This window comes from Rhipicephalus microplus, chromosome X (assembly GCF_043290135.1).
Source record: "Rhipicephalus microplus isolate Deutch F79 chromosome X, USDA_Rmic, whole genome shotgun sequence".
Classification (NCBI taxonomy): Eukaryota; Metazoa; Arthropoda; class Arachnida; order Ixodida; family Ixodidae; genus Rhipicephalus; species Rhipicephalus microplus.
Window position 1 is genome coordinate 255,274,473 of NC_134710.1, and position 16,112 is coordinate 255,290,584.

At 41.3% G+C, this 16,112-nt stretch overlaps 1 protein-coding gene across 3 annotated transcripts in view; it reads right to left on the reverse strand.

Moving 5' to 3' along the window:
- LOC119182253 (phosphatidylinositol polyphosphate 5-phosphatase type IV) overlaps positions 1-16,112 on the reverse strand; it is an 81,422-nt gene that overhangs the window by 14,708 nt on the left and 50,602 nt on the right. For all 3 annotated transcript variants that reach the window (XM_075878954.1, XM_075878955.1, XM_075878953.1), the window contains exons 7-10: positions 14,885-14,989; positions 10,669-10,836; positions 9,049-9,161; positions 8,830-8,966 (exon numbers count right to left, since the gene is read on the reverse strand). In XM_075878954.1, the coding sequence (XP_075735069.1) occupies positions 8,830-8,966; positions 9,049-9,161; positions 10,669-10,836; positions 14,885-14,989 (523 nt within the window). The remainder of the gene's footprint in view (positions 1-8,829; positions 8,967-9,048; positions 9,162-10,668; positions 10,837-14,884; positions 14,990-16,112) is intronic.

Below are 16,112 nucleotides of genomic sequence, written 5' to 3' on the forward strand. Positions count from 1 at the left end.
GAAATTTTGTAATTGAATTATAAATATTCAATTATAACAACCTCTGAACACTAAACTGTATATAGAACATTTTCATGTTTTGCAAGCAAGTGCAATGCTTGAGCAGAGCCCCTTTGATATGAGAAATCAAGCTTATATACATTACCATAAGTATGTATAATATAATTTACACTATGTGCTCAAATAACTACTAAATGGCATATTATCCGCAAGATTAAGACACACACACAACGATACCTTCTGGGTCTTCCTTGTGTGTGTATCTTAATCTTGTGGCAAAATATGTATCTCAGCAAGAACCAACTGAGCAAACAAACAGGTCTGTTGAACCATATAGTAGCTAAGAAACTTGTAAGTGATTAATGATAACATAAAATATATTTGGCAACATTACAATTACATCAAGGTGGTTTGACCTTTAAAAGTCAAATTTCTTTTTGGGAGATCAATTTTTCTTTTTCTTTTCGTTTTTCTGCATGCCTGAACATTCAAAAATATGTAGCAACAAAAATTATCCTCCTATCATCATTAGTTTGAGAGTTACAGCTAGATTTCTATACCCCATGCTCGTATACCGAAACCGAAAACACAATGCGTTTGTTACGAAAATAATTGGTTTCCGTCGACATTAATAATATTCAAAATACAGTAAAACCTCTTTAGTTCGAACTCGATAATTTCAAAATCCCACTTAACTCAAAATATTTCCGCGGTCCCGTATTTTGAAATGCAAGTCTGAGTGGATAATTTGACGTGATGGTCAGCACCAGTCCGGTTAATTTGAAAACTCTGGGTGCCATGCATAGGCGTATCATCCGAGCGGTCAAGGGGGGTGCCAGCCCCCCCACTGAGAAAAGTTGGGGGGGCTGAGCCCCCCACTTTTGACAGTGGTCACTGTCGGCTGCACGCTGGGGAAAACAACTAAGGCGAAATTTTCCTTCACTACAATAAGCACTCAATTATTTTGTTACGAGAAAAAGAAAATATTATGAAGAAAAGTTACAATATAGTGATAATTTTCGAACATTTCAGCTGTGACGATTTCCTTGAAGGCTCTTTGCAACGCTTACCGCCCTGTGCTGCAGCACTGCAGAGCAGGCTAGTGCTGAACAGGGGTCCTGTAATATTACATCACTTGTTCATGTTTTTATTATGCTGCGACTGGCCAATGCAGTTATAGATGGGAACGAAAAAACTTTTTATAGACCAGCCAAAGCATGTGCTGCTTCACGAAAAATCAAATTTTTTTTCATCGAAAAGCATTAACATCACCGCTGCTCTGTCGAAGCAGCTGTGAGTACACGATTGCGACTAATATTTCTAAATATTTTAGTTTTCTAGTACTAGAAGCACCAAGAAAGGCTTCCACTTTAATCTTCGATAAATCTGATCAGCCTTGCTTATAGCAACTTGAAGCGACGGCGGCATGTTTGCAAAGTGGCGACGAATAAAGCAGTGGAATCGAGCTCAGTGGGAAGCTAAGTAGATAAAAATGCTCGATATACCTTTGGTTCTTTAAAGATTGCTTCACATTTAAAAACTAAATTTTTTGTGAGCTGTCTTTAGTTATGTACGATTTCATTTATGATTAAATATTTACTGTTGAGGAGGCTGCCATCGACTTAATTGTATTCATTCAAAGTTACGAGGTAACAGTGATGCATAAAAAGCATCCCATGTAATGTTATTACATGCATGACAAACATATATGTGTTGTCCAAGTACATGCTGCTTAAAACTGACTGTCCTTTTTTGCACGATTGAACGATTGCTAGTTGTATGAAAAATCACATAAAGTACGAATGCGTCGAAGTTGTCTCTGTTTCAATGCATGCATGCATATATATATATATATATATATATATATATATATATAGATATAAGAGAAACAAATGTATACTTAAAGGTCAGGTCAACTCCGGCGATTTTTCGAGGTCAATGAATCTCAATAAAATTTGCTGGGTATGTTCCTTTGCACATTTTAGTCTTTTATACGAAATCACAGGTTTGAGTGATGCACTGATCGTTTGCAAATGAATTTTAAAGATTGCCTCGAAAAGCTCATCTCACTAGCCAGAACTATTGGCAACACTGTCTGTGTGACATCATGTTTGGCATGTCAACAGAAGTGACTGAGCCGATGGCATCGCTACTTTGGCTGCTACAGCGTTTATTGTGCTTTCCACAAGGCGATGACAGCTGTTTTTGGCATGGGTATAGCACGGGAATGCTTTCTTCCTTCCTCTGTGGTGTTTGGCCGGTGCTTCACTGGACTGACTTTCACAGTTTTCATACACCGTGCTGTCGGAACCAGTATACGGCCTCCGGCTCCACCAAATAGTACGTCATACGCAGACAGGGTGCTCGGTTGGGTTTCAGTTTCGGTATCGCACATTTTTGCTTATTAAAAATTATTTTCAAATTTCCTGAGCATTTCAGCTATTGGGCTCGTGACAAGAGTGTCTCAGGAACATAGAAACACCACAGCCTTGACATGATCAAATAATCGCCGAAGTTGGCCCTTAAGGGCTCATGTTTCTGTGTTTTGACACAATATTAATGAGATCTAACAGACAATAATGCCAAGGAAAGTATAGGGGAAGTTATTAGACCAAACTGTAATGTAAATATGAAGAAAGAAAAGTGGGTGAAAAGATAACTTGCCGTGGGCAGAAACTGAACCTGCGACCTTTGAATAATGTGTTCGATGCTCTACCACTTTTCTTTCTCATTAATATTGTGTTAAAACATGAAAAATCAAGCCCTTAGGTATACCCTTATTTCCCTTACTCATTAACAAAGGTCTCGTACTGGCAGACTTGGTGCCTTAGGTTGTATACGAGAGACTGTTGGTCAGCTGCACTCGTAATAAGCTCACGTGCTACGTGACGCCACACAGGCTCATAAAGAGTGTGCGACACTCGCCGCCATGGCTACAGGTGGCGCTGACTGACACTCCCATGTTTAAATTCACATATTCACAAGGCTGCGGGGATGGCCGCCGTGGTAGCTCAGTGGTAGAGCATCGAACGCCTTATTCAAAGGTAGCAGGTTCGGTTCCTGCTCACGGCAAGTTATCTCTTCACCCACTTTTCTTTCTTCACATTTACATTACAATTGGGTCTAATAACTTCCCCTATACATTTCTTGGCGTTATTGTCTGTTAGATCTCATTAATATTGTGTCAACACACGGAAAAACGAGCCCTTAGGTATACACTTCTTTCTCTTATATATATATATATATATAAACTGATGGCTTTGCCCCCCCCCCCCCCCCTCATGAAAGAGTTGGTACCCCACTGGTGCCATGTGCCAGTTCCCGATCCCGATTTCGCCGCAAATCCGCGGAAACAGCGGCCCTTAAAGGCTTATTCACACCGAAGGTGGCACGGTAAAGCGGGATTTCCGAAGCGGCGAGGCGGCATGTGCGTGAACCTGTTCAGACTGCATGCCTCCTTCACATGGTCGTGCGGCAGAAGAGGCCGGCATCTCGCGATCTTGTGCACGTGTCGCTATGACGTGTCAGTGCTTCTCCTAAACGTACACTTGCGCCACCACCGCGCCTCAGCTGTGTGGAATTCTGATTGGCTATGGCAAAGCTGCGAGCCTCGGCAGGCAGCGAAAAATTGCTCCGAGAGCGATCGCCCTTGCCGCTGGTTTTTCTCCCGCTTTCGCCGCCTGGAGAGGAGGTTTTTCCCACTTTCCGCATTGCCACTTCGCCACTTTGGCCGCCCCACCTTCGGTGTGAACAAGCCTTAAGAGCCACAAGGCAATGCAATGTAGCGATACTAATAATCGGCCAGCTAAGGCAATCTAGCCTCGCTACTTCCAGTCCAAAAAAAAAAAAGCCTGTCTCGTGATCAACTAAAGTGTGTGCCCCAGAAAACACAATGCACTTCACTGCAGCACAGTGATGACGTGCGGGCAGCACATTGCATGTCTCTCGAAACGTCAGCGCATCGTGATTTACCCATTCTTTCTGAGATGTTAAAGTAATTAATAAAAAAACAGTTTGGCATAATTGATCATGTATTCCAAACTCCGATTTCCGTTTGCTCCAGCAACTTGCGCACTAGCTCTGCTGGCGGAGTTCTTGCCTGCAACGCCTACTTCGAAAACCAAGTTCGAAAGCTTCAATGATAACGTTTTCCAGCCAAAATACATCGCGAATGTCATCACACTGGCCATTATTGCCTATTTTATTTTATCAGAAAGAATGAGCGAATGGCCGCATGATGACGTGCTGAGGTAGCAAGATGCTGACGACATGCTGCCAGCGTATCACTACTACATTGCAGCGAAGATGTCTTGCTTTCCGCAGGGGCGCATTTCAATTCATCAGAACAGCGTTCCCTTCTTTTTTCTCCCAATGGTAGCCACGAGGCCCGCCGATCTCTCGTGTTTGCGACAACATTTAGAGCAGGTATTGCTGGAAAATATAACACTTAGAGTCGCAAACTAGCCTGCAGAGCAAAAAACCAGCCCTGATTACTCAGAATAATTCCAAGTTCCTTGCATCCAACTTTCTTGAACGTTCTGTAAATTCGAAGACTTACTAAATTCGAAAATTTTTTGCGGCCCCAGTGACTTCAAATAAAGAGGTTTTACTGTACTTCATGAACTTTATGTTGACTGTTAAATAATAGGATGTCATTATAAAGAAGTTTGCGCTTCTAATTGTTTTCAAATCTCTAAGAACAGCCACAAGGGGGACGCAAGATGCTCTTGGAATGTTTGTTGTTTACCTTGGCCGACCTACGTCAGGCATCGTTCTGCATTTCTTCCACGTGTCAACGCTGTAACGTGTGTGTTCTTAGGCCACCTGGATCTGAATATATATTCAGACCAGCATCGCCAAGTGCAGAACTCAGAAGACAAGGAAGCGCAAGTTTGGTGAAAATCGCTACACGACGACGAGGCTGCCTCCTGACACGGGCGCAAGTGTGCCGGTGACCGGGAGAAAGCTTGGGGACATTACGAAAACGTATGAGGCTCCGCTGAAGAATGCTTCGCTTTAAGAAAACAGGCTTGTGGACATTGACATTCTTTCTTCGGTGTTTTTATCACTAGTGGCATGCCCTGGATGCATGAACCCAATGCTGAAGCTCAGGGAACGCTCTCACCAAGGGATATACTCAACCTGTGTGGTCGTGTGTACCGACTGTAGGTTCGAGCGTCCATTTGATAAGTCTAAAAAGGTAGTATATGCTAATGAAAATAATGTTCTTCTCGTTTACGCGAGGCGCCAGTTAGGAAAAGGGCACGCAAGTTCGGAAACGTTTGCCAAAGTCATGAAAATGCCCGCTCCACATCGCTCCACCTATGAAAAATTATCTTCTCGGCTTTCCGCAGTGGCAGGAGAAGTGGCGTCGAAATCTATAGTCGATGCTGCTGTGGAACTTAGTTGTGTTGTGGGCAGTGCAGAGTGTGGTGTTTCAGGTGATAGCACATGGCGGAAGCGTGACCATTCATCTTTGAACGAATGTGAGTCTGTGATTTCTATTGACACGGGAAAAGTCATAGATGTTGAGGCCCTTTTCAGATCCTGTAAATCTTGTAAAACTAAATGGAAGTTGAGGCCACAAAGTGCTTCTTATCAGGAATGAAAGGCAAACCACACATCCTGTCAAGCAAACCATGAAGGAAGTGCTGGCAGTATGGAGACGGTTGGTCTGTACCGAATATTTGAGAGGTCGCACTCCCGAGACCACGCACTGCTTTCTTTGAGGTTCTCCGAGGTGGCAGCCAACACGCTTCTGAACATGCCCAATGCATTCCAGCTGCTGGACACTGTCCTTTTTATACATGTATTTCACAGCGGCCTAGCTCTTGGCATCATCATCACCGTAAAATTTCAGGTACTTAAAGCCTCTTTTTGGCTGCGACCTCTGAAATATTCGGTACAGACCAACCGTCTCCATACTGACAGCACTTCCTTCATGGTTTGCTTGACAGGATGTGTGATTTGCCTTTCATTCCTGATAAGAAGCACTTTGTGGCCTCAACTTCCGTTTAGTTTTACAAGATTTACAGGATTTACAGATTTACAAGATTTACAACTTTTTATGGTGTTTGTCCACCACTTCAGATTTTAAGTACAAATATTTGATTTGATTCAAGCTCACTGATACCCCATTGACCGCCTGCAAAACTACTATGGCATTGCCATAACGGCTAATGTGGGCAACCTTTCTGCAATGAAGCAGGCTACCCTTGCCAGTCTTTTTCATTGTAGCTCTGCCGACAAGCATCAGAGACATGGTCTGTGCCCAATTGGACCGAACAGCTGGTGTGTGTACAAAAGAGTCGAAGCACTTGGCCAAGGAAAGTATGTGCACAAAGGAGAATGTCCAAATAATGCGCTCTGTAGAAGGTTAAAACTGTGTACAGCAATTTGCACTCGGATGAACTTCTGATGAAATGTTTGCATGCAAAGACACAAAATTTAAATGAGTGCTTCAATGGTCTGATATGGCAGCACGCTCCCATAGAGGTCTACGTAAACTTGCCTACAGTAATGTTTGCCTTACATGATGCTGTGGCACACTTCAATAATGGCAGTGTAAGCACCCTAGACACCCTGAGGCAAGCTGGCATAGAACCAGGGTACTACACGGCGAAAGCTTGCATTGCCAGAGATCACAAGTGCATGCAGAATGCCAAATGCAAGTCAGCAGATGGAACAAAACAGGCCAGAAAGAAAAGAAGAGCAGTCACACAAAGAAAAGGAGACCATAATGCTATTCAAGAAGGACCCACATATGAATCAGGTGCATTTTAGGACTCTGTACAAAGTTTCTGAGACCTTATGCCCGCTCTGAAATCTTTGTTTACGTTTTCCTCAAAATAAGAATTTGCTTTGAATAATGTGACGCCAACTTTCATAACTTTTTTTTCTCAGTGCAAGCTTTGAACTAAAATTTAGTACAATGTTTCACCACCTATATATCTGTGCAGTGAACTAGAATAAAAGAAATTGATCGATTAGTTTTGAATTCACAGCTAATTTTCCAAACAAGTTAAGTCTAAACTGGCACTTTTTCAGCGTCTTCCAGAGTTTTTTAACACTATTTCCTTGATATTTAATGTATATTATTTATCATAGTTCACTGCATAGCTCAAATCTTTGATTACAGAAATTCCAAAGCCTTATTGAATTCAGGCACGTGTCAGTCACTTATCACAGCTGGCGTAACTACCATTTTTTATTACATTTTTAGAAATATGCTCTCCCCCAAAATAAATAAGCAATATTTTGCACTCTAAATGACTAGGCAAAGTAACTGAGAGACGCTTGTTCCAAAAAAGCAGTTATTTTGTTCCTGGCTCTTCCGGTTGAAAAAAATTCTTTGCGGGTGACCTACCACTCAAATGAAACATGCTACCACAAGTCCAGTTGGACTATTGTGCTCAGTATGAGCTACACCACGGGAGCATATGGTCCCGTGGTGTATGGTCCAATGTAAGGTTGTATAGCCGCACCAATCATGAAATGTTTTGTGTTATTAGGGGAGGGTTCGGCATTACCTGTGAGTGAGCTTTGCCCCACTTCCTTTCACGCTCGCGCTAGTTTTGCGCTGTCGTTATATCAGCTTCCAAAATGATACCTTCGAGGGTGACAGCAAGTAAGTGGGGGGGATGCACACCCGCAGGAATAGCCAGACTCTCTCCCAATAACTTGAAAATATGCGACGATTGGCGCCACTGTACAACCTTGCCATGCGCTCACATGGTGCAGTTCATACTGATAGTACATACGATGTGGTGTTCACTGAAAGAGAGAATTAAGTGCAAGAGTTTTTAAAAGATGCAAACATAATTAAACTGATCAAATAATCAACTGCATTAAATTGCTAAACAGCCTAAATATCTAAATGCAACAATGAAATGGAAGCTACATGCCCAATGCACCTGCTTATGAACTGTTGGTCCGGCATAACAACTGCTCTTATACAGCACGACTATATCATAAAACATTTATTACATCTGCCATTCTGCTTTTCTCAGGACTCCAATGAGTGTTATCTCTTATGCACATTCAAAAAAGACGTGTCGGGAACTTCAACTTCTGGATTCTTGAACCGAACATGAACCAAATGGCCCACATTATTTATTTGTACTTAAAATCTGAAGTGTTGGACAAACATTATAAAAAGTTTAATTGTGGGTTTTAATGTCCAAAAACTGTACAGTAGGCAAAAAGAAACACCATTGTGTAGTGTTCCGGATTATTTTTATTCATTGGCCGTTCTTTCAGATGCACTAAAAACATGATACACAAGTATTTTAGCATTTATCACTACTCAGTTGATGTCACTGTAGACGGGAATCAAATCCAGACAACCTCCAATAACTGCCAACGAAGTTATGAGTTGCATTAAATTCAGGATCACAAAAATCACTGAAGTCTGTTGATTTTTGCTTCCTACTTTCAAAAGACCTTGTAGATCAATAGCAAATACAAGAATTGGCACAATACTTATATATTGCAATAATAGTTCAACACAGCCTAAAGGGCACCTTCATATAAAAAGGCTTAATCAAGCAAACATTGCGCACAAACTGAACAAATACAATTCAGTTATTGAGAAGTATAGATATTTCAAATAATAATAAAATATTTTTATGAGTTGTGACACATGAACTAATATATTTCTAGTAAATATGATAAATTGACTGTTCCACAACCCTTTCTACCCACGTCTTTGACAGATAAGAAACCATATGCAACACCCAGTTGCAAAATTCTTTTCAAGAGAACTCTGCAACTGGTAGTTAACCAAGACAGTGTAGTTGTATAGCAATATTATTTAAAACCAATCCTTACTTGTCTCTTCCAGGTCGAATCACCACTTCATAGAGCCCATACACTGGTCGATGATCAGAGGTTTGCATTAAAGGAATTGAGTCATAGAGAATACACTCTATATGGCCTTTTCTCTTGCTTCTATAAAGTATTCGATCCTAAATGAAAATAGGTTTCAGTGAAAAATTAGCCTGACAATACCAATGTCATGAATTGAAAAGTGCAAAGAGAGGCTGTTACCGTGTACGATGGCACTCTATGCTTAACATCATCAAACTGACTTGAGCCAACTTCGAATTTGTAAGTCGGTCCAAATTTTATCTTTCCTTCTTGAAAGCCAAAAAATGCCTGACCTGATGAGCAGAGAAGACAGAGATGCTGCAAACAACACTAGTGAATGGAAAACATATACAGGGAACTAGGCAGTACTCTTCTAATTCAAACAGATTTTTATAACTCGCTAAGAGAAGATGGTGCTCTTTTACGAGAGATTCTTAACATCGCAAATCACTGTGCAGATAGCAAACCAAATACAGCCTCATCTAACGTCATCTTTCTTATTAGGCACATGACAATTGCAAAACTGAAGCTCAGCAGTTGTGTAGTAGTGTCTGTTTAACAAAAATCCAAAGGCTACCACCACTTTTTAGATATCTCTATTTAAGATCTCTGATAAAGAATTAATGCATCGGCATTTCAATTAAGATCATTCCAGAAGGGTTGAGAGGTGGTACAGTTGGTATAGATTCACACTGAAATATTGGGAGCACAAACCAACAGGATGCAAAGGAGGAGACAAACAAGCGGATAAAACAAATGACTTGTTTGTCTCCTCCTTTGTGTACCGTTAGTTTGCCCTGCCAATATTTCAGTATGAAAGGTCATTCCTAGCGGTTATAGGAAAGCTTTCAAGAGACTTGTCTGGAATACCAGGGCATTTTGTAGCATATCTGGAAACATTGCTAACCTCAATTTTCTGCTGAGAATGAATGACACTACTTTTACTACTCTGGTTCAATTTTGCTATTTTAAATTTAATAATAAAGTAAATTAGTCAGATTGGAGAAAATTGAAAATTAGCTGCTTTGGTGTTGTGACTTATAAAAGCATTTTTTTTTTAAGGAAGCCTCAGCTTTAAGTGACACTACTGCAAGTTTTCACTATACAGTGGGGAAAGCAATGTTGTGACTTATGAAGGCAACTTTTTTTTAAAGGAAGCCTCAGCTTTAAAATACACTACTGAAAGTTTTCACTATACAGTGGGGAAGGCAATGTCTTGGGAATGTTTCAACGAAATCATTTCCAACAGGTTCATTATTAGAAAGTTTGTAAGCAATTTAACTGCTTTGTTACTATTTTACCAGGAGGCAAGCTTCACCACTAATGCAATTACCCCCTTTGCCTCAGCCATTCTTTGCAAGCAGAGCTCCTTCACCCATGTGAAACGTGGTGTAGGGGCCACACCATGTTCACATGAATAGCTCCACCCCCCTTTCGCCTTCTCTACCTAATTTTGCTTCATGGCACACATCTAGAGACAGTGTATTAGATGATTATTAAATGTCACATGCCACAGAAAGTGATACTACAAGCAGTGTGCGAGAGGCATTTGTGTGCATGACCTTGACTCTAGCTCCATGTGCAGCTTCCATGAGAGAAAAAGCTTACGTAGTTTCAAGTTTCGGCCGCTTTCACACCATGTTACAGTCAGTTTTATGCTTTGCAAGCACTATTGCACCCACACAATTTACATATCACCCTGTTTCACTTTAAATGCACAAACCTAACTAAAGAGCGTTCTTTAAAAATTTCAAAAAAAAAAAAGGGAAGGTGGTATACAAAAGATGCAAATATACAAACCATCCAGCATAGCACTTCTCAGCTGATCGAATTTCAGGAGGTTCTCATACGTAAGTTCTTTATTCTCATGGTGATCCTTCAGTAAACCGACGACAGTGGAACGATCATTCATGAGTCGAAAATTCAGATCGCCACACCAAAATACATGGTCAAATCTTGCAGTCACATCTGCAATGAATCAAATGCACATTCACAAACCTTCTAAAAAAAAAAACACCAGGCTTGTGCAAAACGTGCAGCACAGTCACAGCAAAAGCTGGAAGAGCGGCCTTTCTAGAGCCTTTTTTGAACACTCTTGTAGAGACTACTACAGGTACACTTGCATGATACCCACTACACAGTAAATCACCATAATATTTGTAAAGTAGAAAAGTGTGCACTATTTCATTAGTATTTGTCTTTCTTCAGAGGAGCGAGGCATCCGCTATGCACCAGTAAGGCATTATGTGTAATTTACTGATGCTGTAGCTAACGACGACAAACAATTATGACTGACCCTTTCGTAGTGGCCTGCAACCACTCAATATACCGAATCGTTAAGAAATTCGCATCGCGTGATGCTAGGTTGCTTTGTTACTCTTCTGAAATGCTCTTTTAACATGATTCCTGAACTGACAAGAAGCGTGCATAAGGCAAGTCTGCAGCAGAATTTCGAGCACCGGAGTAGCTCTGTGGTAGATCACTGGGCTGCCACAGACAAGACCTGGAGCCCCGTTTACGTGAGATTTTTTTCATTTTGTTTTCTTTTTTCCTACTTGATGCGATATTGGTTGCAAACACTGTCGGCGGGCAAGTACGGCGCCGGAGACGGTTTTATTTTTGTGATATCACAGCAGCTTTCAAAGTAAAAATAGTAACTTACTAAGAAATTAAAGATAGGAGAATGTGAGCACATCAGGGATAGTAACAGCTCGTTTTTACAAATAGACCTCATAATAATGTCTAGTTTCCATTATCATTTTTTGCCCTTAATGTACTGTAAGAGCATGAAAACAGTAAACAGAGCAAAAAATAACCGAGGTTGTTCATTCTAAAAGACAGGGTGTGCAACTATAGACACACAAAAGAAGTCATGACATCACAAGATGGCCTGGGCTGTCTTTTAGAATAAATATTCACCAATTAGCTCTGCTCTCTGTTATTCTCAGGTGACATTGGTTTGTCAATACTGGCTTGACATTTGTTTATGAAGCATGTTATGGGCACGAAAGTGGTAATTAAAACAAGAGATAAGGATAACGTTGGTCTGTGAATATACGATATGCAGTTGTTTCCTTTTGTAGGAAAACATATTGATCTACAACTATGAAAAGAAGATCTACATTGTAAAACCAGAATTACCTACCGAGCATTTATACTTGTGTGATTTCTTCATTACCCATAGTATCAAAAATGGTAACTAAAAGCTCTTGCAAAGGGCCAGTAAGCATCAAGAAAGAATTGGCATGTTTATGCTCATATGTTGTATGTTATTACTCAATTTTTACAACAAAAAACCACAGGGCAAGCATGAAGTGTTCAGGGTCGGTTATTGCAAGGTATAGTGTCTTGTTTAAAAAAAATGCCTCAGTAGAATGGTCTTCACAAGCAATCCCATTTTAAAGAAGTTTGTGATGTAATGCGCTGCTTTCTTTTGTTGTTTTTTTTTCATGCATGCTGGCAACATTCAGAAATGCGAATACTGCTGCAGTCAAGCAACTGAATTGTATCTAAGCCTTGAAGTGTGTTTCAGCTAACTTGAACAAAGCACTTATAAAAGCAAACAAGTGTACAGTACTGCTTTCTATATTTTGGCATAAACTTTTTTGTTAAAGGTACTTCAATAATTGATAAAGATTAATTACAGTAGATGGTCTTTAAACCAAAACTGAAAGAACCAGGAAAATATATTTCATTTACCAGGAGTTTCATTTACTGAGAGATGAACAGGGGTGCACAATACAACTATTAAATCAATCATATCAAAGGCACTCCTTCCGTTTAAGCAGCAGTTCCATTTAGCAGATTTTCCTTTACTGAGATTCTACTGTGGTTAACATTTAGAAAACATTTACTAGTATATGAGGATATTGCTTTGTCAAACAGAAATAGAGATGCCTTTCTTTTTTTCTCCCTTAATTTCACCTATTTTAGCCTATGGGAAACGTGCAGCACCTACAAGTGGCATAACAGTTCACTGCACCGCCAGCGCCACGTGCCGCCACTTTAGTTTCAACTGACATGTTACAAATATTCATCTCTCTGTCTGCTACGCCCACATTATACGCAAGTGTGTGTGCGAAGACGACATATTTGATAAAACGGGTAGGCCTTCAGAAAGTCAGCAGTGCAGGATTCCTTTAGGGCCTCAAACGAAAAGAATGGAATCAGTCATGCTTTGAATGTGACAGAAAGCACAGACGTGTGGCAGAGTATTCTGAAAGGGCGATCGACCGGCCAGCGTAAACCACAAAGCATAGGCTGTCGACATCGATGTTTGTATGCCTTCTTTCTTGTCATTTTGCCTGACGGCGTTTGTCTGACACCTGTTAAACAACCCCTTGCATTGGCAATGGATGCCAGTAAAACGTACAATCTCCGGACTGTAAATGTTGTATTTAGTAATGTGTAGCAGTTCCACGAAGCTTTCTGCACTGTAGTTTAGCTCCATTTATGAACGTTGCTTGCACTGCGCAAGTCTTTGAGTAACTTTGTCACATGCCAACCTTGCACATAATATCTTTGCTGTCACTAAATGCAATAAAATGGTATGGTGCAGCGTCGCTTGCATGCACAGTGCTGTTAAGGGCAATGGCAATACAAGGGGAATAAAATTCTGTAGATCCACAACACATTTTTCCAGGCATGCGGAGCTTCTTCTTTAGTGTTTCTGTTTACGAACTGCGGCACAGTAGAAAAACAGCCGCAGCCCCCTAGGGACTGGATCTATCGATGGTTTTCCACCAAAAAAATGTTGACTGCATACTCGAGATCACTTTGCTGACTGCCGCTCACTTCCATCAGCACTGTAAAAATATCAATTAACTTGCGTGGAGTGTAAATTCACACCAAAAAGCTACAGCACAAACTTCATTAAAGTGCCCACATGATTACTTGCCTTGATCGATTGATATGTGGGGTTTAACATCCCAAAATCACCATATGATTATGAGAGACGCCGTAGTGGAGGGCTCCGAAACTTTCGACCACCTGGGGTTCTTTGACGTGCACTCAAATCTGAGCACACTGGCCTACAACATTTCCGCCTTCATCGGAAATGCAGCCGCCACAGCCGGGATTCGATCCCGCGACCTGCGGGTCAGCAGCCGAGTACCTTAGCCACTAGACCACCGCGGCGGGGCATGATCACTTGCTTTATGCGGCATACACTAGTCCAGCATTTCAGACAATTTTTGAAGCAGAAAACTGAAATCTTTGTTCCAGGTGCGTAGTTCTTAAGTTATGGCACAGTTCACGACTCAGCAATTCATACGCGACAATGCGAAGCAACCTGACATGGCTCTACTGTTGGGACAGCTGCTGCACAAAGTATGCCAGTTCCTTCATTCACTTATGCACCGCGTTGCCACAGGCTCAGTGCTTGTTTCCTATAGCTGCAAGTGAGAATAAAATGAAAATAAGCATTCTTTCGAGCGATATATTTTAATGTAAAAGCTGGGAAAGCAATCAAAATATGCCTGTATTGCCAGTGCAGAAAACAAAAACACTGAAAGTAAAACGCTAGTACATGCTACAACGCTGTTTATTTTTAAATGCTTAGTATGGCAGAGAAAAAAAGTTATTAAAACAAGGCTGTTTGGTCACTTCGAGTGGAGCTCCACTTCCAGGACCTCACTAGCTATTGTGGCTTGCCAGGGCTGGTCAGTAGTCGCCAATCCACCTTTTTCATTTTCTTGTGCTGCCTGCTGCCATTTTGGTAGCATAGCTGATGTATATCTTACTTCTTGATGCTGCCAGCTGCCTTCACAGTTTATGCATATACTATGTCGCACACAATGTGTTCAATAGTTGTGGGAAGCGAAGCAAGTGTTCAAGGTAGCCAATAAAATTTATCCGAGATAAATCTGTACATCTCTCAAGCCTGTCGTTCTGCATATAGGTGAGGAGTGGGCAGGGGAATACACATAGCTAATTTCATTCAGGTCCAATCACCTCAGGACATTGCCAGAGTTGACCTTTAAGTTATCATCTACAGATTCACATGAGATAGACCAACCTTTGCTTTGGTACTGAAGCTTGAGTTGTGCTTGTTTTGGTAAGTCAATCTGATGACAGATCTTTTCATAATCTTGGATACGCTCCTTAACTCTTTTTTCATGAGCTAGAAAAAGAAGGAATAAAAGCACCAACAAAGTTGAATGCAATATGACAAGACTTTAAAACAGCGAAAACATGAACATTTCTTTCAGTGTCTTTTTGGCACTGACATGTGGCCATTGGCCAGTATAAGGCATCACTTCTCTAGCACGCTATGAATTATTGATTGTGACCCATATTAATAAGACAAGTCACTAGTGGCTATCTTAGCCTTAATGCAGCTTGGGAATAAGTGGTATTCTTGATGTGGCTGAAAAATCAGTTCCTCCTAAAGAGGTCTATTCATGATACTTAAAGGAATTCTGCAAAACAAATATCACATGTTTTCATTGTATGTTTGCTAACATACATGGGACTTGACAGCAGCACCAGAGAAAGTGACGTGTTTGATACTTTAATTTGGTCCTTAAGTCAGCTCGCACACCAACTGCCGCAACGTATATCAACAATACCTGGGAGTCAATTTAAAAGCCTTCAAGAAGCACTGACATCAAATTTACTCATGCCAGAATTTTTGCGTCAGCGAGTAGCTATAGACGCCGTAGCAGCGATTCACGACCTAAAACGCAACTTAGGGATGAATAGCTATCACTTTTATTGATTTATATTACTGGTATCTAGCACTATTCAAAACAGACGACAATCCCGCCATTTTCAACGCTGGAAGCATCAGCAGAAGCGCTACCTCGCGGTTACCTCCAGATCATGCCACAGCTGACCACTTCTCCACAGAAAAGAGTGACGCCAAGCTCAGCTGCTCTGCAAACATTTCGTCTGCTAGACGGACATATTCAGTGATGTCTTGTCACCTGAATTGCTGTCGTCGCCGTACAAAGTGTCGACTCGGGCTCAACACGATAGTCTGGAGCTTGGAATCCCCGTGATTTCGCGACGTCGCGAATTATTTTTGCTTTGATCGACCTTTTGTAGAACAGTGATTCTGAAATGGACGCTGTTCCAAGCAGCACTGCAGATGTGACCGAGGATGCACGCTTCAGCCATGTTCGCTCGCGTTTCAGTTAGCTATATTGGCGTTGTGACAGGCACCCGAGCTGACGAGGGAGCGGCGCTGTTTGAATCTTCAAACAGTTTGCCGACCGGCCGGCTGCCTATGACCGCCAGGCATT